This window comes from Siniperca chuatsi, linkage group LG12 (genome assembly GCF_020085105.1).
Source record: "Siniperca chuatsi isolate FFG_IHB_CAS linkage group LG12, ASM2008510v1, whole genome shotgun sequence".
NCBI lineage: Eukaryota > Metazoa > Chordata > Actinopteri > Centrarchiformes > Sinipercidae > Siniperca > Siniperca chuatsi.
Window position 1 is genome coordinate 19603491 of NC_058053.1, and position 18965 is coordinate 19622455.

Genomic DNA, 18965 nt, shown 5'->3' on the forward strand with positions numbered 1-18965 from the left:
CAAACACACCATATTGCCCTGAGCTATGAAAACCACTCCATACACTATTATACTATACTATATTAAACATTACACCACAATATACAGAAAAGTCCACACTATGCAGCACCTGTGTCACTAACTAAACCACAGCATTACACAGGTATAAGTGACACATGGTAAATATCAGAAAGCACAGAAATAAATTAAAATAAAATGTATTCTTACTTACTGTTTTTTATTTAAAATTCAACCGATTGTATTCTGTAACTGTTTAGTAAGCCTAATCCATTCTTAGCTGTAATGGAAGTATAATTATACATAAGAGGGTGTCATATTTAGAAAACAAATTATGGATCGTTATTTTGAAAAGAAAAACAGTGGGACTTGGTTGTTATCAAGTCCCTCTGGTGTGATTTTTTAGAAGTGAGAAAATAAATTAAGTTCCACAGCATCCTTGGTGTGCTACATTTAGCCAAGTTTACTGGGAATACAAAATACATTTGAATTACAATTGATGGACTCAAAGCAAGTATTGAATGTTGCAGCAATTCATAACAACAGTTGTGTCAATAATTTATTATTTTATCTGCTGATCACCTACATGCAATGATAAGGACATAAAATCTGACAACTTTTAAAGGAAAATAAATTTATATTTCTCACCATGGTGCTAATATTGTCTTGGTAACCAAAGATTTTAATGTCTTAATGTTTCACGTTTGTTATTATTGTCCATGTTGTTGTTTTTTTTTCTTAATAAAAAATGTTTAATTAAAAAGCTGTTGTTGACATCTCTATTAGCAAATCAAACCCTTGATTGACACTTCAAGTGTGATTTCCTCACGTTTAAGTTGCTTTTAACATGATGTTTCACTCTGCAAGGGAGCTGCATACCAGCAACATTGATAAGGTAAGACAATGTAACATGCAAGACACTAGATGCTCAGTCATCTCTGCTGTAGTTATCATTCATAGGGTAATAACTAATTTTATATGCCTGGAAAGCCATCGTTTTTGCAAATTAAGTTTCTAAAGGACTAAAACAAGTAGTATAAGAGATGCCCAGGCTTTACCTTTACACATTACCTGCTCTTACTGTACAATTTCTGTCAGTTAAAAGATCTCTCTTTTTACTTTTATTATTTGTTTTTATTGTAAAGCACTTTGTAACTTTGTTTTGAAAGGTGCTACATACATTGAGTTCAGTTGTGGACTGTAACTAAGTACATTTACTCAAGTACAACATTGGTACTTGGTACCAATATTGTGCTTTTTACTCCACTACATTTATTTGAAAATATTAATTACTAGTTTGCTTTTCAGATTATTAATACAAAATATAAATCAACTAATAAATGATGATGTCTTATTATGGATTAAGCTACTTGGCAGTATATAAGTAGATGAAATTAGTCCCACCTTTACCAGCCGCAACATGAGCTGCTTACATATTAATGCATCACTAATTATAATACAGTGATATAATACACATTATTCTGAAATGGGCTATTCTGGATAATGAGTGGCCTAATTTTACTTTTGGTACTTTAAGTATATTTTGATGCTAATACTCAATATGTACTTTCATTACTTCATTACTTTTACAGAACAGAGTATTTTCACACTGTGGTATTGCTATTTTTACTTAAGCAAAAGATCTGAATACTTCTTCCACCACTGATAAAGTTATTAATATTATTATTATGATAAAGGTGTCGTTCCAGTTCAAATCGTGAATGGGCGTCATGGTTACAGCTGGCTGTGCGCTGTGAGGAGAGATGCTGATGCTGAGGTAGGAGGTCTTTCAGTCGATATTGTACGCATGCGCAGAGCTGTTCACAACATCCATTTGTCACATCTTTTGTTAGTACAAATTCAAACAAGGAGCGCAGCCAAACGCTAAGGAAATACGCAGCGGTAAGCATCGTTAGCAATCAAAATGTTACATGGTGTAACACTCTATTGTAATTGCTAATGGTAAAACGACGCTAGCCCCAATATACAGTAGGCTACAGTAGCCTACGTATCTGTTTAAAGGTAATGCTGAATTAGGTTAGCTAGCAACAGCAGCTAACGCGCTAGCATGCTTCAAATCGGTACAACAGCCCAACTAATCTGCCCGAAATAAGTTATTTTCAATTAAAATAGTTGTTAGCATCTTGGTATCAGAATTAGACAACGGTCTGTCTTATTATGTTTGATTTCATGTCATTTACTTGATTTTCTCTCCGCTCTGATAGCATCTTTTTTGTGTTGTAAATTAAACATCTTTGAATATCTTGAAAACATTTAGGCTTTGGACTGCTGCCAGACAAGCGCCTTAAAGACATCACCTTGGGGTTCAGGAAATTGTGATGGGCATTTTTTACTATTTCCGGACATATTAACGATATTTAGACCAAACGATTCAATAATTAAAATAATATTAGTTGCAGCACTAGTTCTGTCAAGTTTTGGCTTCTGAAATAGGATTTCTTTTGTTTGTCAGTAGGTTTCCCTCAACATGACATCACGCGTTGGCCCCAGAGCTGCTGGTACCAATGGAAATGACTTTAAACACAGAGAGAGGGTGGCCCCACATTACCAAATGAGGCAAGTAACTTTTTTTTTTAACTATTTCTGATATTAGGCATTAAATATGAATGTTATGTCTGAATAGCAACAAAATCAACAAGGATCACTAATACACCTTGTTTATCTGTTTTACAGTGCTTCCCTGAAGTCAGAGGTGCGAAAATTAAACCTGGTCCACCTTTTCATCTGGCTGCTGGTAGCGGCACAAGTGGCTGTCAGCCACTTGAACCTGGTGTCACATGACACAGTGTCCATGCCGTACCAGTGGGAGTACCCCTACCTGCTCAGCCTCCTCCCTCTGCTCTGCAGCAGTCTGTCACTTCCAAAGAACAATATCAGTTACCTGGTCATATCCATGATCAGCGCAGGGCTGTTCTCTGTGGCACCTCTCATTTATGGTGGGATGGAGATGTTTCCTGTAGCACAACAGCTCTACCGCCATGGAAAGGCCTACCGTTTCATTTTTGGCGTCTCTGCAGTGACTGTTATGTACCTCATCATGGTGGTTGCTGTTCAAGTGCACGCCTGGCAGTTATATTACATGAAAAAGCTGTTAGACTCATGGTTCAATGCCACTCAGGAGAAGAAGAAGAAATAATGCAGTGAAGAAAACTGACTGGGCAAAACTGTGTTTTTATCTTAATTTATACACAAGTTATGAGTCTTATTCATGTCTACTTATTCAGTCATCATTAACATGTAACATCATACCTTTGACACCAGTGTTCCCTGACACATAGTTGTAAAATAGAGTAAGATGTACAATTTATGCAGGAACCTGTATTTTTTGTCACCATTATTTATTTAAAGCAGATAATAAGTTTCTAGCACACACAAACAGGAGTGGCATCAAAGCAACATCCATAAACATGGCATTCAATTACTTTGCACCCTCTTCATCACTCAGTCTAGACTGCAAGTTTTCTCCAAACAGAGAAATAGGTCATTTAGGACCAAGACATCATTGGCATCTCTCTAAAAATGTTGTCATGATTTGAACAGAATAGATGTAGAGGTGTTCATACTTGTTCATTCAAGTACAAAAGTGAAGGCATGAATGTTCCAACATGTACATTTTGCTTAGAAATTGCTACTGTATGTGTTAAAAGAAGAAGGTTTGCCTTTGCTGCAGACGTGCTGATGTTGTCACTTTCAGTAAGTCTACCTCTTATAATAGTATTTTTTCAGAATGCATCTAAACCATTAAAAGGGAAGGGTGGTAATCACAATAGCTCCCTGTACTGTTATGTTTTAAGGTATTCACATTTAGCATCCAAAAGCCAGTTTATTAAGCCTATGTACATGAATAAAATATGCATTGTAAACCAATTAAAAATAAAATGAATGCTCTTCAACTTGTTAAAATTGATGTTTGATAATCTTTACAATTAGATGAGTCAATCACAACGCACTTTGTTCCAGATGGTCTGCGGCTGCGTGCAATGAATGCCACGTACTGGTTGACGTTGACAGTTTGGAGGACACTTCCTGATGCTGGCACCCGGGTCTAGCTAGGCTAGCTAACAGATTTGATTTTCACGGTTTGCGGAAACCTGTGAAATACAGCGTGGTCAAGTCGTCTGATTCAGGTAAAAGACTGTCTTTTGTTTGGGGTCCAGCTTAAATATGATTTAGTTTTAACCACACGGCAGATTCTATGCTGTCCCTGCTTGAGTGGTGTGTTGCTAGCTAGCAAGCTAACCACTTAGGTTGCTAGCTAGCAACTGATATTACTTTCGCTACTCATGGAGCTAACGCTATGCTAGTTCGCCCAAACAGGTGTTGAGACTGATTCGAAAGAAGTTACTTACAAAAAGATCCGCTACCAATGTATTCTGATTTTAAGGAATTCAAAGTTGAGACATTAAAAAGTTAAGAATATGCTGGTTTACTTAGCTGTGAATGCCTATTAAAAGTAACGTTAGCTATTACAAGATACACGGGACACCGCTTTTGCCGACCGATTGCTATAAAGTGAAATTAAGGCAGGCTATTTTACTGCAACTCATGGAACTAACATTACTTATACAGTAAGTTAGGAGATTAACTATATTACTGCTTTTTACCCCGCATCTATAGTTTGTATTGTTGCCATTGATACGGCAATAAGGAAACGGCCTAGCAAACGTTAGCAGTCACTAGATTGCTGTTTATGGGCCACTGACAGATGACTCTGCGATTGAGCGTCTTTTACAATCAGCGTTAGCTAGACTTGCCATTTGACAATGCCACTTTAAACGTTTAATTCCGATGCACCAAACGTTAATTTGGTAGAGCCAATTTGGTAGAAATCAGTGTATTGTTGTCCCCATTTAACATGACTTTATGCTAAACGTTAGCTACCACACAATCCCTAGCATCTAGCCAATTATTCATCTGGCTTTGGCAGTCAAAGCCGTAGCATTTATGGAATTACATGCACATTTGTGTATAGTCCAGCTTAGAACATCAGCAGGTAAAGTCATAGTTAATCCAACTGGCGTCTACACGCGATCAGAGAGATACGTTAATTCATCACAGACTGTTGAGGCCAACTTATTTGAATGTATATAAGATGTAAATTACAGTTACACTGTAGGTCAAGGAGTTTCACCTCTGTAGCACACAAATGATTATTTTTCTAAAATATCCACTAAACATTGTTGAAAGCTTTGAGTGTCTTATCAAACTGGTTGAGATTTTGGGTCAAAGTCCTGTAAGGAGTTCTATAATAGCATATTCCTTGCCACCTCACTGGGTGATGTTTAACCCTTAGACTCTTCTGTGATATTGTTACTGCATAGGCATAGTCTTGATTGGATTGTTAGTATGATTTTTAGATTATAATCAGTATAAACTGACTTGAGAAATACATTTCAGTACCCTGCAGGGTGATAGCCTCAATGTTAAAGATTGAGGGAGACTGTTAAATCAAATCCTTAGTTAAGAGAAGCTCTGTCCCTCTCTTTGTAATTATCATGGCGCCTTTAAGGAAGACAATAAAGCTTAGTTACAATAAAGAGGAGCTGCTAATTTGAACGAAATCCCATTGACATTTTAATCATAAATAACGACTCACAGCAACCACTTCTCCTGAGAGAAAGAGAGAAGGAAAGCTAGGGCAATAGGCATGTTGCTTAGTTGGTTGTTTTTAAAACTACCTCTCCTCTGACCCTGTTTAGTGGTGGGAGCAGAAGAGGTCGGACGGCACCATGAACGGCCAGCTGGACCTGAGCGGGAAGCTCATCATCAAAGCCCAGTTGGGCGACGACATCAGACGCATCCCTATCCATAATGAAGACATTACTTATGATGAGCTAGTGCTGATGATGCAGCGTGTCTTCAGGGGAAAGCTGCAGAGTAATGACGAGGTTACCATTAAATACAAGGATGAAGGTGAGTCAGTACACAGGCCCTTTGTCCTAATTGGTCTCAGGGGTAAAAGTGTGAATGTTGACAATGAGTTTTTCTCAGGCCAGCTTATTTACTTTAAACTAGCATATAGTTACTGATACTAATTACTTGACCAGGTCACTTGGTTACTTGACCATGTAGTTCTAATACAGGGAATAAAGTCATGTTTTGGTGGGGGTTTCTTAGGTATCTTAAAATATTTTCTTTGGAAGAGATAATTTCCCTTCAATCATCTGGTTTCTGTTTTCCCTTTTGCTAGATGATGACCTCATCACCATCTTTGACAGCTCTGACCTCTCCTTCGCCATCCAGTGCAGTAGAATACTCAAATTGACTTTGTTTGGTAAGATATTACAGCATGTCCTTTCTGTTGCCCCTTCATTGACATACATAGCTATGCCTTGAGGAATCCAAGATGCTTGAAGTCTTAAATCATGTGATATCGTCATCATGATAAACTGTAGACCAAGATGTTTCACATTAGCTGTTACAGCAACCAGTCACTGGAGGGCAGTCCAACTTATGTTTCACACAACAAACCTCAGCTCTTCTCTGTCCAAATGAAAGTTGTCTGCACTCCCTTCTGACTAATTTGGGGTGGAATATCTGTGTTTCTTAGTGCCGGTTCAGCAAGCAAACAAAATGCAGTAGATGTATGTATTAACAAAAGCCCATTCAGTAGCCCTGTAGGTATGTGACCTCAGGTGTAGACTATAGAAAAATTAATTCCATTTCCCAAACAACCAGTTAGCCTCACCTGAACAGGTTGAGGCCTGTTTTTGTCAGTAGTAACAACATGTTGCATAAAGTTGTGTTGAAAATTCAGGGTTTTTATAGAAATTACACACAGTACTTGCACTTAATTAAATATTAATCAATACATTATTGACCAAGAGTATGATTTTGATCATTGCTTGAATAGGAATACTTAAAAAACAAGGCGAGCCTGGTAACTACATGACATATATGCAGCTTTATGGGTAAATGGTGTTTTCTGTCTGGTTTGATCACTAAATCTTAATAGAAACTGGATCTTTCAGCACATTCAGTTTATTTATTTAAGCTATTAGTGCATTTAAAAAAAAGGTGTTAAATATGCTGAGTTTTGGTAACTTACAGTATTTGTAGGCACGAAAGCAAAGAAGGCAGATACACAGGCTAAGTTAATGGTGAAGTAGACTCCATCCATCCAACCATCTATTAGCTATATCTGCTTATCCTTTAAAGGGTCACAGGGGGGCTGGGGCTGATCCCACTGATCTGACATGCCTGGGACAGTTTTCATAGGACAAAATACATGCCCATATAAGGTACACCACATGATCTGAATCTGTAAATGTCAAAATACAACTGATTATATTCCTGGTAGGCTATTTCTACATTACATGTGTTTTTGTTCATGAATTATTCTATTTCCTGTAATTGTTATTAATTTAAAGGCAGGACTATGTCTCAGTGTTTGGCTGTTGGATAGTCGACATTGTGTTTCATAGCTTTCTCCTTCTTGCCAGGAAATATTTGTAGTAGAGATTTACCAGTATGGGAATATAAGCATAAATAAAAGTCAAACTTTAAGATATTGAGTCTACAGAATTTGGCATCTTACAAATTTAATTATCTGATCTAGATTTGAAACTCAAAATGGCTCACACAAATTTAGAAATACCATAACACGCACTCACTTTACTCTAATCTGTAATGACAACAGGATGTTGTTTCCTGTGCTCTGCTCCCAGTCAGTCTGTCCCCCTGTTGCTGCTATTATTAGCCAGGGAACGGTAAGACTTTTCTTTTTCTTAAAAAAAAAATATATATATATATAAAAACTTCCTCCCAATCAAATTTGAGTCCTGGCTTGTTATTACATGTCATGACCTCACGTGGAACTGATATTCTCTAACGTGTCGACATTCAAAACGAGCGAGTAGCTGGAATCTCGTGGCAGCCAGAGTCTCTGCGCAGTGCCTCATGACCCCATGCATCTCTGTTCAGCATTATCCACTCAAACAGAGAAACTTGTGAGAGAAAGGAATGTCCGACGATCTCCATTCTCACATTCATTCTTTTGCAATGTAAATTTCACTCCTCCATCAAGTTGTAGTGGGAAAATAAGGGTTGAAAGAAGGTAGAGTGACCCGTGGGGTGCAAGTCACATAGGGTCGGAGATAGTGAAGAATGTTCTGTGTTTCCTTCAGATTGACAGTGTAATAATGGACCTATTGGTTTGATTGTTTTAATTTGATTTCATTAAGTAAACAGGACGAACCAGTGCCCTTTTGCCCAGCATTCCCCAGCTCCATTGTTAGTTAACTGCATAGCTGGCAGGGTGTGATGATGAAGCTCGCAGTCCCTCTGTCAGCCTGGCTGCTATTGTGAATGGCTTGTGGATTCAACCATGTGATAGAAGGTCTCTGTAATTTCAGGCTTGAGTGTGGAGCCAACAGAATTGGGACAGATCATCATTCATAATGTGCACGTACGTGTAGAATTAACAGCTTTTCCAGACCAATTAACTGCAGAATACAAACATTTTGCTTTTTTTTTTATTCTACATTAGCAGATGTTACTATGTAATACAGGCCTACTTTGTGTGGATGACCTTCTATTTAATTAATTTAATTTACCAGTGAATACCTTTCAGTCTAATAGAGTGAACAACACATAGTGTCCTTGGCTTTCCATGGGTGTATATAACCAACAATCATTTTGCCTCAATAGAAAGTTCACATGCCTCTGTGGTAGCAGTATACTGTATTGTCAGCTTTTAGTCCTCTACAAACACTTACACTTACTTACTGTATTTGATTTTCCTGCCGCTTTTGGTTTTGTTAACTATCTGCTGGGCTATTGACACATTTCTTTACAGTCTGACCCAGATATTCCTAGGAGCTCATGGCTATAACTCAGCTCTAGACTGTGATCTATGTCAATGAGCAGTTCAAGTTCAAGACAACATTGCTCCAAGTGGGAAATGATCGTAATTAATGAGATCCAGATTCAGTGATGTACAAAAATGTCCCATTAATAAAGGTATGGACTAGGGGATTGTTGTCTTCTGTAAAAGCAATCAGGAGTCAAGTTCAATCCGTCACCCTACTTGAGGTCTTACACACAAATTGAGTCGGCTGTGCAGTAGGGGTGTAACGGTACGTGTATTCATCCTGGACCCGTTCGGTATAGGACGTTCGATTCGGTATGCGACTTCCTCGGATCGGTACTCCATGTGACCCAAACTATTACTCTCAAAATAGTCTGTTTATGTCGACTACTCGCACCCGCGGACCAGAAATTCTAGAGCACAAGTTTTACCCGGAGCCTTTTGGCAATGCACCAGTTGCTGTCTGTCAGCTGTAGCAGGCTAGTCGGCTTAGCCCGGTTAATCATGCTCATGTAGTGTCGCTGCCTGCGAATGTTAAACACAAATGAGAGACCAGAGCTGGAGGATCCTCCCGTGACATTTAGATCCACTGTATGAGAGCATTACGGTTTCCCAATTAGTTACGATGGGCAACTATGAGTGTCAAACTGTATGCCGGCATTGTTCAGCTGAAGTTGGTTATGTCTGTGGAAACACTTCAAACATGTCATTTACAACGGTATCACCAGATTGTGTTGATTAGCAGAACGAGACAAAAACAGACTGGAAGCTGAGTCCCTCTCCCAACAGCGTTCAGGCAGCATCTCACTGCAGATTCAGACCATGCCAAATCAATAACTGATGCTATAGGAGTATTTATCACTGCAGATGTGCGAACATAATCGGTCGTAGAGAATTCCAGAATTTAAGCATATGGTCAAAGTGCTTGAGCCCCGCTACAATGTGCCTTCACAGGTGCATTTTAGTCTGTTCAGTGTGCAGTTGTTCAGGAATTGTCAACATCATACAATGGAGCATTACTGACATTTGTGTTATTTATTTGTAATTTATTTTTTCTTATTGACAATATGACAGTATTTGAGTACATTAATTGTTACAGTAAGAATCATGGCCAATGAGCCACTGTTTAATGTTTACATTTTTCAAAAATGGGAATTATGTGTACCATTACACACCCCTACTGTGCAGAGATGACGAAATGTTTGACTATGCTCAATCACATTCCCCAAACAAATAACAGGGATTTGTTTAATTTGTTTAATTTGCCCTCTCTCTTAATCTCTTATTATCTGCAGTGAATGGTCAGCCGCGGCCTTTGGAGTCTAGTCAGGTGAAGTACCTGCGCAGGGAGCTCATTGAGCTCAGAAATAAAGTCAACAACCTCCTGGATAGCCTGGAGCCCCCCACAGAGCCTGGTCTGGCTGCTACAGCACCGGACAGCGGTAAGCACCCCCACACACGTGCACACACACACATACGTGTTAGAGCTAGACTGACAAATCAGCCAATATTAGCTTATTGGAGATATATCTATATCAGTGTATATGTTGGCATGTAACAAGAAATTGCAGAACATTAGGTATCTTAATTCCCACTGATGGGTATTGTACAGCCTCCTTAACAAATAACACTTCCACATGGTCACTGCCAGAATCGCAAGATCTTTATCCCACAGGGACACTGGCACCAGACTGAGACAGTTTATAAGGGTCAGTCATTGTTGGAATAATTCAATAACTTTTTTTAATATGAAGATTTGTCTTCACACTACATTTGTAGCTTTAATAAAATGCTGCATACATACTGGTTCAGTCCAGTTTGATTGTGGTCACTCACACCCACACACATCTCAAGCAGAAACACGCCCTTCACTTGTCATCATAACTATAACCAAAGCATTTATGTGAGGAACATGTGCGGTTATATTACAGTATGATAGTAGGCAGCTGTTTTAAAACTTTGATTTGGCTGGAATCAAGGAATGAAACAAACAGGGGTATTCTGTAGTTTGCAATCTGGCACCATGTTGAGACAAACAGGTGGATTTGTTTTTTAAGTCAAATGCAGTATAATCAAGATCTTTTATGAGGCTTTGGCAGTTTTCATTTTTAAAACCCACAATTAGTAAATTGTATTACATGTTTGTTTTAATAGTGTCATAACAAATCTTTTTTTAGTCGACTCGGACTAGTGCAACATGTTGTATACATGCATTGCATTGTTGCCACGTTTCGTCTTCGTCTCTGCTGGTTCTTAAACATTTCTGTGGCTGTGTTTCCAGAATCAGTGGATGGACGTGAAGGCAAAGTGGTGGCAGCAGACCCCACAGTGAAACAGGCCACTCCAGTCAGTGCAGCCAGCATGTCAGCCTTCGACCCGTTAAAAAACCAGGACGAGGTCAGCAAGAATGTCATCTCTGCTTTTGGCCTCAGCGAGGACCAGGCCCCAGGTATTGCACACTGTCCAACTGCAAAACGTAGAAGACGCTATTTCTAAGTGTTTGTTCTGTTTCAGTGTGTAGCTGTCGTGTAAAGAATTCATATCCCCACTGTATGTCTGTCTCCCTCTGTGCCGTCTGAGTAGCTCCCCAAGCGGTTGCACCAGAGGAGCGCTCAGGAACCCCTGACAGCATTGCCTCCTCCTCGTCTGCAGCCCCTCAGCCAGGAGTGCCCCCCCAACCACAGGGTCCCTATCCTGGAGTACAGCAGGGACCCCCAGCTGGCATGGATGGTTAGACACATGCACACACAGCTACTTTATCACCTAGAAATCCCAAATACACACATGCCATATTTAATACAGTATAATTGGTAAACACACAAACACACACATACTCTGCAGCAGGTACATTCCCAGTTAGAAAGAATGCACAATGGGATAATATCCTAATGACCACACGGAGTTGGAGACCTTGCAGTATGGGTGGTTAAGCAATTACACTTTATTTTACAGTGGTGATGTTAAACAGGATTTTTTTCCAACATAGCTTCATAAAAATGTCACCCCCTGTTGAGTGAGTTTAAATGTGTTGCCATAAACTACCCATCCAAGCTCTTTTGTTTTCCAAAGAGTAGTTCTGCCTGGGATCATATAAACCTAAAGTAGGAAGCCCAAAAATATATCCCCTGGTGAGTTTTAGCTGGTATGATTTGATTTACAGGCCCGGTACTTAATCTTTAAAACATTCTGCATTAGTAGTATTGGTTCTTGCAGTACATGTAACAGTCCATCATACTCCCCTCTTAAGTTTTTGCCATAATTAAATTAAATTCCACTTACCTTCTTTTTAATTCTCATTGGATTACAGACATTATCCCTTTCACACTACCAGCTATTAGATTAGGTGAAATGTTAATGGAGTGGAAGAATATTGTTTTGATACGAGTAGAGCAAACTCAAAGAAACAGAGAAAGTGAAAGCAAATAAATTAAAGGAACAAATTGAGGAGGATGATCGGGTAAATATTCAGAATCTTTCTTTTGGTTGCAATTCACAGATTTACAGTTTACTGTATGTACCGTTCCTTGTTCCTTGCTTTTGGGAATCAGATCCACTCAGTTGTTAGAGTAGTTTCATGGAATGAGGAATGATCCTTGAGTCTCACCACTGTGGAATCTTAATTGACTCTGTGTAAACAAGAGTATCCATTGAACTAGGGTTTATCTTACTCAGCAGAGACCTTATCACAGCTCTCCCCTGTGTGAGACCTTTAACACGCACATGTTGGACCCAAACCCAAGGCCTAAGTAAAGATAAATTAACTAATGATCAGGCAGTGTGTTGGCAAAACAGACAAGACTTATTTTACTTAATTTTCTCAGCACAGTACCACTCTTGGATCCAGCTCAGGGCCAGTCTCGCATGTCCATTTCCTTTATCCAAGTATCTCACTTAACAATAGGGAATTCTCTGGCTTGTTTCTCTTTGTGTCTTTGTTGAGAAGAAAGGCCCAGGCAGGTCCAGCCACAGAAGTGAAGCATATTGTATTGTTTATCACATTGCTATAAGTGGATTGGATTGTTTTCAGCTTGTGGTTTGGCAGCTTAGCTGAATGAGGAGACCACTGGAGTAAAGGAGATGCCTTCTGTTGCACCCTGTGAGAGCTGTAACTTACTCTCAGAGCAGTCACACTGCTGACTCCTGACAACACCTGCACCACTGAAGATCAACACACATATGGTGTGACTACTTCCATTTAACTGGTGGTTTGTGGTTTGGCGTTGCAGAGCCTATCCGTAGGGCTCAATAACAGTTTAGCTGATCCAGAAGGAAGACTTATTCAGTCACTGGGTTAGCCAGTGACACACCAAGTTGCACACAAACAGCCAGCTCAACTGCAAGTTGTTTGTGGTTCTTTCTTTTCCTTCAATAACACGAGGACGAGGAGAAATAACTGACTTTCTTGCCTAATAAGTAACTTGTTCTTGCTGATTTGATGTTTGCTTCTGACTGGTTTTCCAGACTTTAATAGATGCAGTGATGCAGGGACACTTTCATTGAGGTCTGACGATCCGTCCATGCTCTGCATGGGTACACAAATTGTCAGCCTTTGCATTCTCCTAGTTAATCTTTCATTCACATCAATAATTTAAGCTTATATTTTTAACTAGGATGGTCAGTATTTAGATCAAGTAGCTTGTGAAAAATAAGGTGGCTACAGCTGAGTTGATAAGTATTGGATCGGACTCGGTATCGGCAGATATCCAGTATTAAAGGACTCGGTTCAAGGTTGGGCCCAAAAAAACTTGATAGGGACACCTGCAGATAAAAGGTTGAAATGTTCAGCTTCTGCTACTCCAAGTGGTAGCAGTACGAATACAGACTTCACCAAACCTACTGAAAAAAGAAATATAAGAGACCAGGCGTAAATGTTGACAATTGCAGGATCACTGTGTAAAAGTTATTGTAACAGTATCCCTTTTTATATAATTAATAATGTTAAATAACATCCAGTTTAATATCAGTTCAAACAAATGCATTTGGAACATGACGTGATGAAGGGGTACTTGAGCTAATTTGACAGGGTTGTGGTGGTACGTCAGACAAAAAACGTTTGGATGTAGGAGGCTAGATGTGCGGTATTTAATAGGCTGACCGCCCATTTGTGTAGTACTGAGATTCAACTGAAGCCACTGTGTGAGTAAGTATTAACCCTGGTAAAGTTCAGCAAGCCTTTCTTGCAGTTCCAGGGGAAGTTTTCTGTAACCGAAGCTATGGAGGGAGATGAGTTAAAAGATAATTTCCCCACAGAGATCAGTAAAGTATCGTCATTGTACACATTGGCAGCTCTTGCTAGATATCGTCTTGTAATCTTGTAGCAGGTTGTTAGATGCATCTCCAAGCCCAACATGGCAACAGACAGTTCATCCTCTCCTTATCCGTTCCTTACAGTTTCCCTCCTTCATCTCTTTTCTTACTTCCAAGGCTGCAGATGGTTGGCGCACAAAGACATCAAACTAGATCCTGCCCAGCCTCTTCTCCCTCAACCCTTTCCTCACTTTCTGTCCTTGCATTATTCCTGTCTCTGGTTGCAGACTGTTGGTCAGTATGACAGCCTCAAGGCCAATCAGAACAGCCAGTCGATGCACGAGAATTTATAAAAGGTAATACTTGAGATTGCCAAATGAGCATATGTGGCCTTTTAAAGCTAGCCTTAAGCTAACTTTGAATGCAAACTTAGGTTACTTGTTACCATAAGAATGCAGCTAACAAGATCCATAAGAAGATGATAAAGATTTCAACCTGTTGTCTGTCAGATGCTGAAAGACCCTTGGCAATAATTTACATCTGTGCAAAAAAAAAGAAACTGTAAACACGTGTATATAGCAACAGGTCAGACATTTGCGTGAGGCTGTTTATCAGATGGGCAGATGTGTGTTTGGTGTGAAATGTTTATTTAAAACTAGGACCTTGTTCTCACGACTCCTTCTTGAGGCATGCTTAGAGGTCAGCAGAACTACAGCCAAATGCTTCTTTGTTCCAATGAACATTGTTTTCCCAACTTGGGGGGTTTTCTCCTGAAGCAATGCAGCTCTGTCTTCAGTGAGCCCCCAGTCATTTCTTTGTCCCGTGAGCGCTTAGCAGGTTCATAGCTGACCTCTTGGCTGCACTGGAGTGAGATGAACTCCCCAAGCCAAAGGGGTCTAACAGCCGTGCATCCTTCCCATCACACTTACATAACACTCGTGATGGATTACAGACCGAGGAGAAACAGGAGAAGAAGCCAGTTTAACACACATGCCTTCTCATACACTAAAGACCATGGTGCTCATGTTAAAGGTGCTGTCAGTGAGATAACAGATGGTTGCCACATCACTTCAATACTTATAAAAAGACACTATTGAGGTACACTGTTTCTAGCTAAATATTTAGTTGTCAAGTGTCTCCCAGAACAATGCAAAGTAATTTGACTTGTTTTCTGACTGCTGGTTCATGGAGCTTCAGCGGCAAAGTCAATTTCTTTCAGGACAGTAAATTGTATATGTACTGTATGTGTTACTTTGAATGTTTTGACTTATTGGATACAAAATAAGATTAGATTAGATTATTAGATTAGGAGTTATTTCTTAATGCATTTCGGTTCTCTGACAGTACAGAATAATTTAATAGGAGTTTTTTTTTCAGCTTTGCTTTGTTCAGACTCTCAAAAATTGTCGCAGTATCAGCCCTCCCAAAGAGTGGAAAATCAGCAACAGTTTTACCAGCACTTGAAAAACCAATGAACCCTGGTGCAGCCCTCATTTACTATGCCTTCTCTCTTTGTGCTTTTCATGTGTCGTCACTCCAATTTATATGCCAGGCAGGAGATTTGGGAGTAAGATTTAGGCCTTGTTAAGGGAGAACACTAGTTTGCCAAGCCTTTGCATGTTTGCTGAACACTCAGGCATTCACTGGAAAACTTGATGAGCAAATTTAAAATAACAAGGGAAAAAAAGTTTGCATGTTTTTGAAACATAAAAAAGATGTGCAATGGCATCACTGTCAAGAAAGATATTACTGATTTCTCGTCATGCTACATGCAACATGATGCTCCAGGCTACAATTTAAGGCACATCATTGAGATGACTGGAGTTGTACAGATAATGGTGAACATCCTCCACATGTGCACGAATGCAGACTGGTGAAGTCATAGTTAATAAAAGTGCAACAGGAAATCACTGTCTGCAAACATAGACATGTCTGGTGGAGCAGAGGACATCTCCTTGTCCTGATGCAGGGAACTTTGCCTGAGACATTAATGTCTGTGTGCCTAATAGTATCTCGATAGTGGGTACAGCCTCATTTTTTTAATGATTGCATCTTTGTGTGTTTATTGCTACTTGGGCACCTGCATGCAGCTCTCTAGCTCTGAGCCAATTCTTACTGTAATGTCATAGCAAGATGTCTGTGGGTACCAAGCTTTTAGCAACAAATAGTTGTATCAAAGTGGTTGCAGCTGTTTTCATTGAAGCAGTTATGTGGTGTTCTGTCCAGATGCACAGGTGTTTCCATGAAGATACAGAGACCCCATTTATACTTATTTACTTAATGCATCTTGGATAGCTATCTGATATAAAAGCTAAGGGTAAATGCAACCAACAAGCATTTGAGATGAATTTGCTATCCGATTGCATTCTAGCCATATGTTGTCAAAAGGTGTAAATGCATCTGTCTCCAAGATGTACACGTAATCTTTACTTCTCTCAACTGTAACTACATTAGTAAGTGGTCTGTGGAAGAACCTCTACATGATCTGTCCTCTGTGATAATGGCAGCTACAGTTACACTGAAATTACACTAAAATTAGCTGTCAAAAAGCTTCTCGAAAGTTCAACACACACAATCATTTAGAAGGCTCTGTAGTGGATAGTTGTTAGCCAGCTAACTGTTAATTGTTGTAACTAAACTACTTAAATACAGAAGTTCTTCTGGCATTTTTGGCAGTTACCAAACAGCTTCACATGCATTAACGCTACCCCTGGAGTAGGACTGAACTTGATTTGCATGTAGTACAATTAGATTTGTGATCTGGCCAACAGAGACGCATGTATGTGGCTAAGTGTAAATGAAAGTGTATTAAATTGTATCTGGATTTTATCCGGATACGAGACACTTGAAAGTGTAAATGGGACCATAGATGTAATGGATAGTGGCTCATATTGGTTCTTGTGTACTGATAATGCCTGTTCCTGTCGTTTCAGGTCAGGTGTACCAGCAGTACCAGGCTCCAGGTGGATACCCGCCTCAACAACCAGGTGCCCCACCGCAGCAGCAGTACGGTATGCAGTATTCTGGTAAGTAAAAATGGTCAGGAATTAAAAAGACAAAAGGGAGCTGCTGTGTTGTGAAGTAAGGTGGCTCTAGAGTGAATTAAAGACACTACCTCCCTCTTCCTCCTCCTCTCTGCAGGATACAGCCCTCAGCCCGGAGCCCCTCAGCCTGGCCCGCCACAGCAGCAGCCACAGCAGCAGCCACAGCAGCAGCCACAGCCGCAACAGCAGTTTCAGAACTACGCACCTCCTGCCTCCCAGGCTCCAGCCCCTGGTCCGGCTCCAGGGTTCCAGGGTGGCCAGCAGCAGCCCCATCCATCTCAGGGAGCCCAGCAGTATCCACCAGGAGCCTTCCCTCCCCAAAACTATACCTCCCAGGCCTCCCAGCCTGCCAACTACAGTCTGCCGCCCAGCTCCCAGCCCACTTCAGGGTACCAACCCCGCCCAGGATACACCCCGCCTCCAGGCAACACTGTCACCCCTCCACCAGGAGCTGCTAACCCATACGCCCGTAACCGCCCCCCTTATGGCCCGGGCTACGCTCAACCAGGCCCTGGATACCGGTAAAAGAGGATAGCGGATGTTACTGATCCTTACCCCCCCCCCCAAACCCCTACCCTATATGTGGCTCCAACTGTTTGGAGTGGGTGCAGGAAAACCGATTTACTCTGCAGCGCCCTCCCCAGTACAAATATCAAGTCCAAATATGAAACAAGCAACTCCCCCAGTCTGATGGTTAGTGTTTGTATGTCAATCCAACATACCACTCTGTTCTGGCCCTGGTGTATGTTCCCTGTGTTATTTTCCTCTATTCTCCTGTCACCACCACCACCACCACCACCACTGTCTGCTTTGCCCTCTTGTATCTGTTATTGACCAAAACAGGCTGTTGCACAAACTGTTTATTGTTCTTTTCATGGTAACGCTTCATTTTGCGAGTGAGATCAGCATCCGCATTGTGCATTTGTCAATGACAAACATCTCAGCTGTTTGTGTTGCGTTTACTGTGTATAGATGCATTTACAAGACACTGTCTAAATGAAAAGTTACCCCTTTGTCTGTTTGTTTTTTCTTTTATTTGATCAATTTCACCACCATGTCGGTATTAATGATGTATCAATGAACCTGCCCCATGTTGGGAACACTAGCTAAGTGATGGCTTATGGGAGGTGTAGATCCCAGTGTCACGAAAAAGGCTTCTTTCGTTTAACTTGTTAATCACCTCCAGTAAAGCTTGCTATTCCTCTGTCTCTCTTTATCTAATCACTGGTTTTTACTAATAAATTAAATTCCACCTTCAAGTGAAATTAGTTGTTTATGTATAAACTGTAACATTCTTTTCTTGAACCTAATAAATGATTGAGACCCAGTTGGAGTCCTTTTTTATCTTTTTGTTTTGATATTGTGTTGCTCTTGGCCCTACGTTGCCTTGCTGTCTCTCTCAACACTCTCTCTCTTTGTGGTTTCTGAGTTCATGTCTCTGTTAATTTTGGCTTCTCTCTTCCTCTTCTCCCCCACCCAGATTTGGAAAACTGTCGTAATCCTGGTATTCCTATTTTGTTTTCCTGCCTGTGGGTTGTGGTTGGCTGGGGCATGGGAGTATGTGGTTGATCTTTTATGTCGAACTGTCTCACTAAGTGAGAGGAATAGCTCTTCACCCAGTCTGTGCCAAACTGAAATCACTCTTTTTAGATGTTTGTCCACTGTAAATGGTGTGCAATACTGATACAGTTAGCACCATGTTAGGAATTTATTACATCGGGTTAATGTCTACCTCTGGAGTTGAATTCCGTATTACACCCTTCATCCTTATGTTTCATCCATTTCATATCAGAATTAAAACACAGTACCAGTGATGCATCATCCCTTAAAGGAAAAGCTTGGCATTT

The 18965-nt window shown here is 40.3% G+C and overlaps 2 protein-coding genes across 2 annotated transcripts; both read left to right on the forward strand.

Annotated features, from left to right (window-relative positions):
- The first annotated feature begins 1759 nt into the window (after window positions 1-1759).
- On the forward strand, window positions 1760-3911 carry jagn1a (jagunal homolog 1a). The gene is made up of 3 exons (XM_044218085.1): window positions 1760-1899; window positions 2474-2574; window positions 2692-3911. Exons 2-3 carry the CDS (start codon window positions 2486-2488, stop codon window positions 3152-3154), a joined length of 552 nt encoding a protein of 183 aa, XP_044074020.1. The 5' UTR covers window positions 1760-1899; window positions 2474-2485; the 3' UTR covers window positions 3155-3911.
- Window positions 3912-3992: 81 nt separating this feature from the next.
- tfg (trafficking from ER to golgi regulator) lies at window positions 3993-18445 on the forward strand. Its single transcript, XM_044218084.1, has 8 exons — window positions 3993-4145; window positions 5718-5931; window positions 6209-6292; window positions 10123-10269; window positions 11109-11276; window positions 11411-11557; window positions 17008-17100; window positions 17216-18445. The coding sequence occupies exons 2-8, from the start codon at window positions 5748-5750 to the stop codon at window positions 17641-17643; spliced, it is 1251 nt and encodes a 416-aa protein (XP_044074019.1). The 5' UTR covers window positions 3993-4145; window positions 5718-5747; the 3' UTR covers window positions 17644-18445.
- The last annotated feature ends 520 nt before the right edge of the window (window positions 18446-18965 follow it).

What these genes read in the sequence shown, in the direction of transcription:
- jagn1a (XM_044218085.1), top strand. Translation starts at nt 2,486, where the DNA reads ATGACATCACGCGTTGGCCCCAGAGCTGCTGGTACCAATGGAAATGAC. An exon ending in GCCCCACATTACCAAATGAG is followed by an intron (nt 2,575 to 2,691) that starts GCAAGTAACTTT and finishes TCTGTTTTACAG; the next exon opens with TGCTTCCCTGAAGTCAGAGG.
- tfg (XM_044218084.1), top strand. Translation starts at nt 5,748, where the DNA reads ATGAACGGCCAGCTGGACCTGAGCGGGAAGCTCATCATCAAAGCCCAG. An exon ending in ACTCAAATTGACTTTGTTTG is followed by an intron (nt 6,293 to 10,122) that starts GTAAGATATTAC and finishes TATTATCTGCAG; the next exon opens with TGAATGGTCAGCCGCGGCCT. An exon ending in TGCTACAGCACCGGACAGCG is followed by an intron (nt 10,270 to 11,108) that starts GTAAGCACCCCC and finishes CTGTGTTTCCAG; the next exon opens with AATCAGTGGATGGACGTGAA.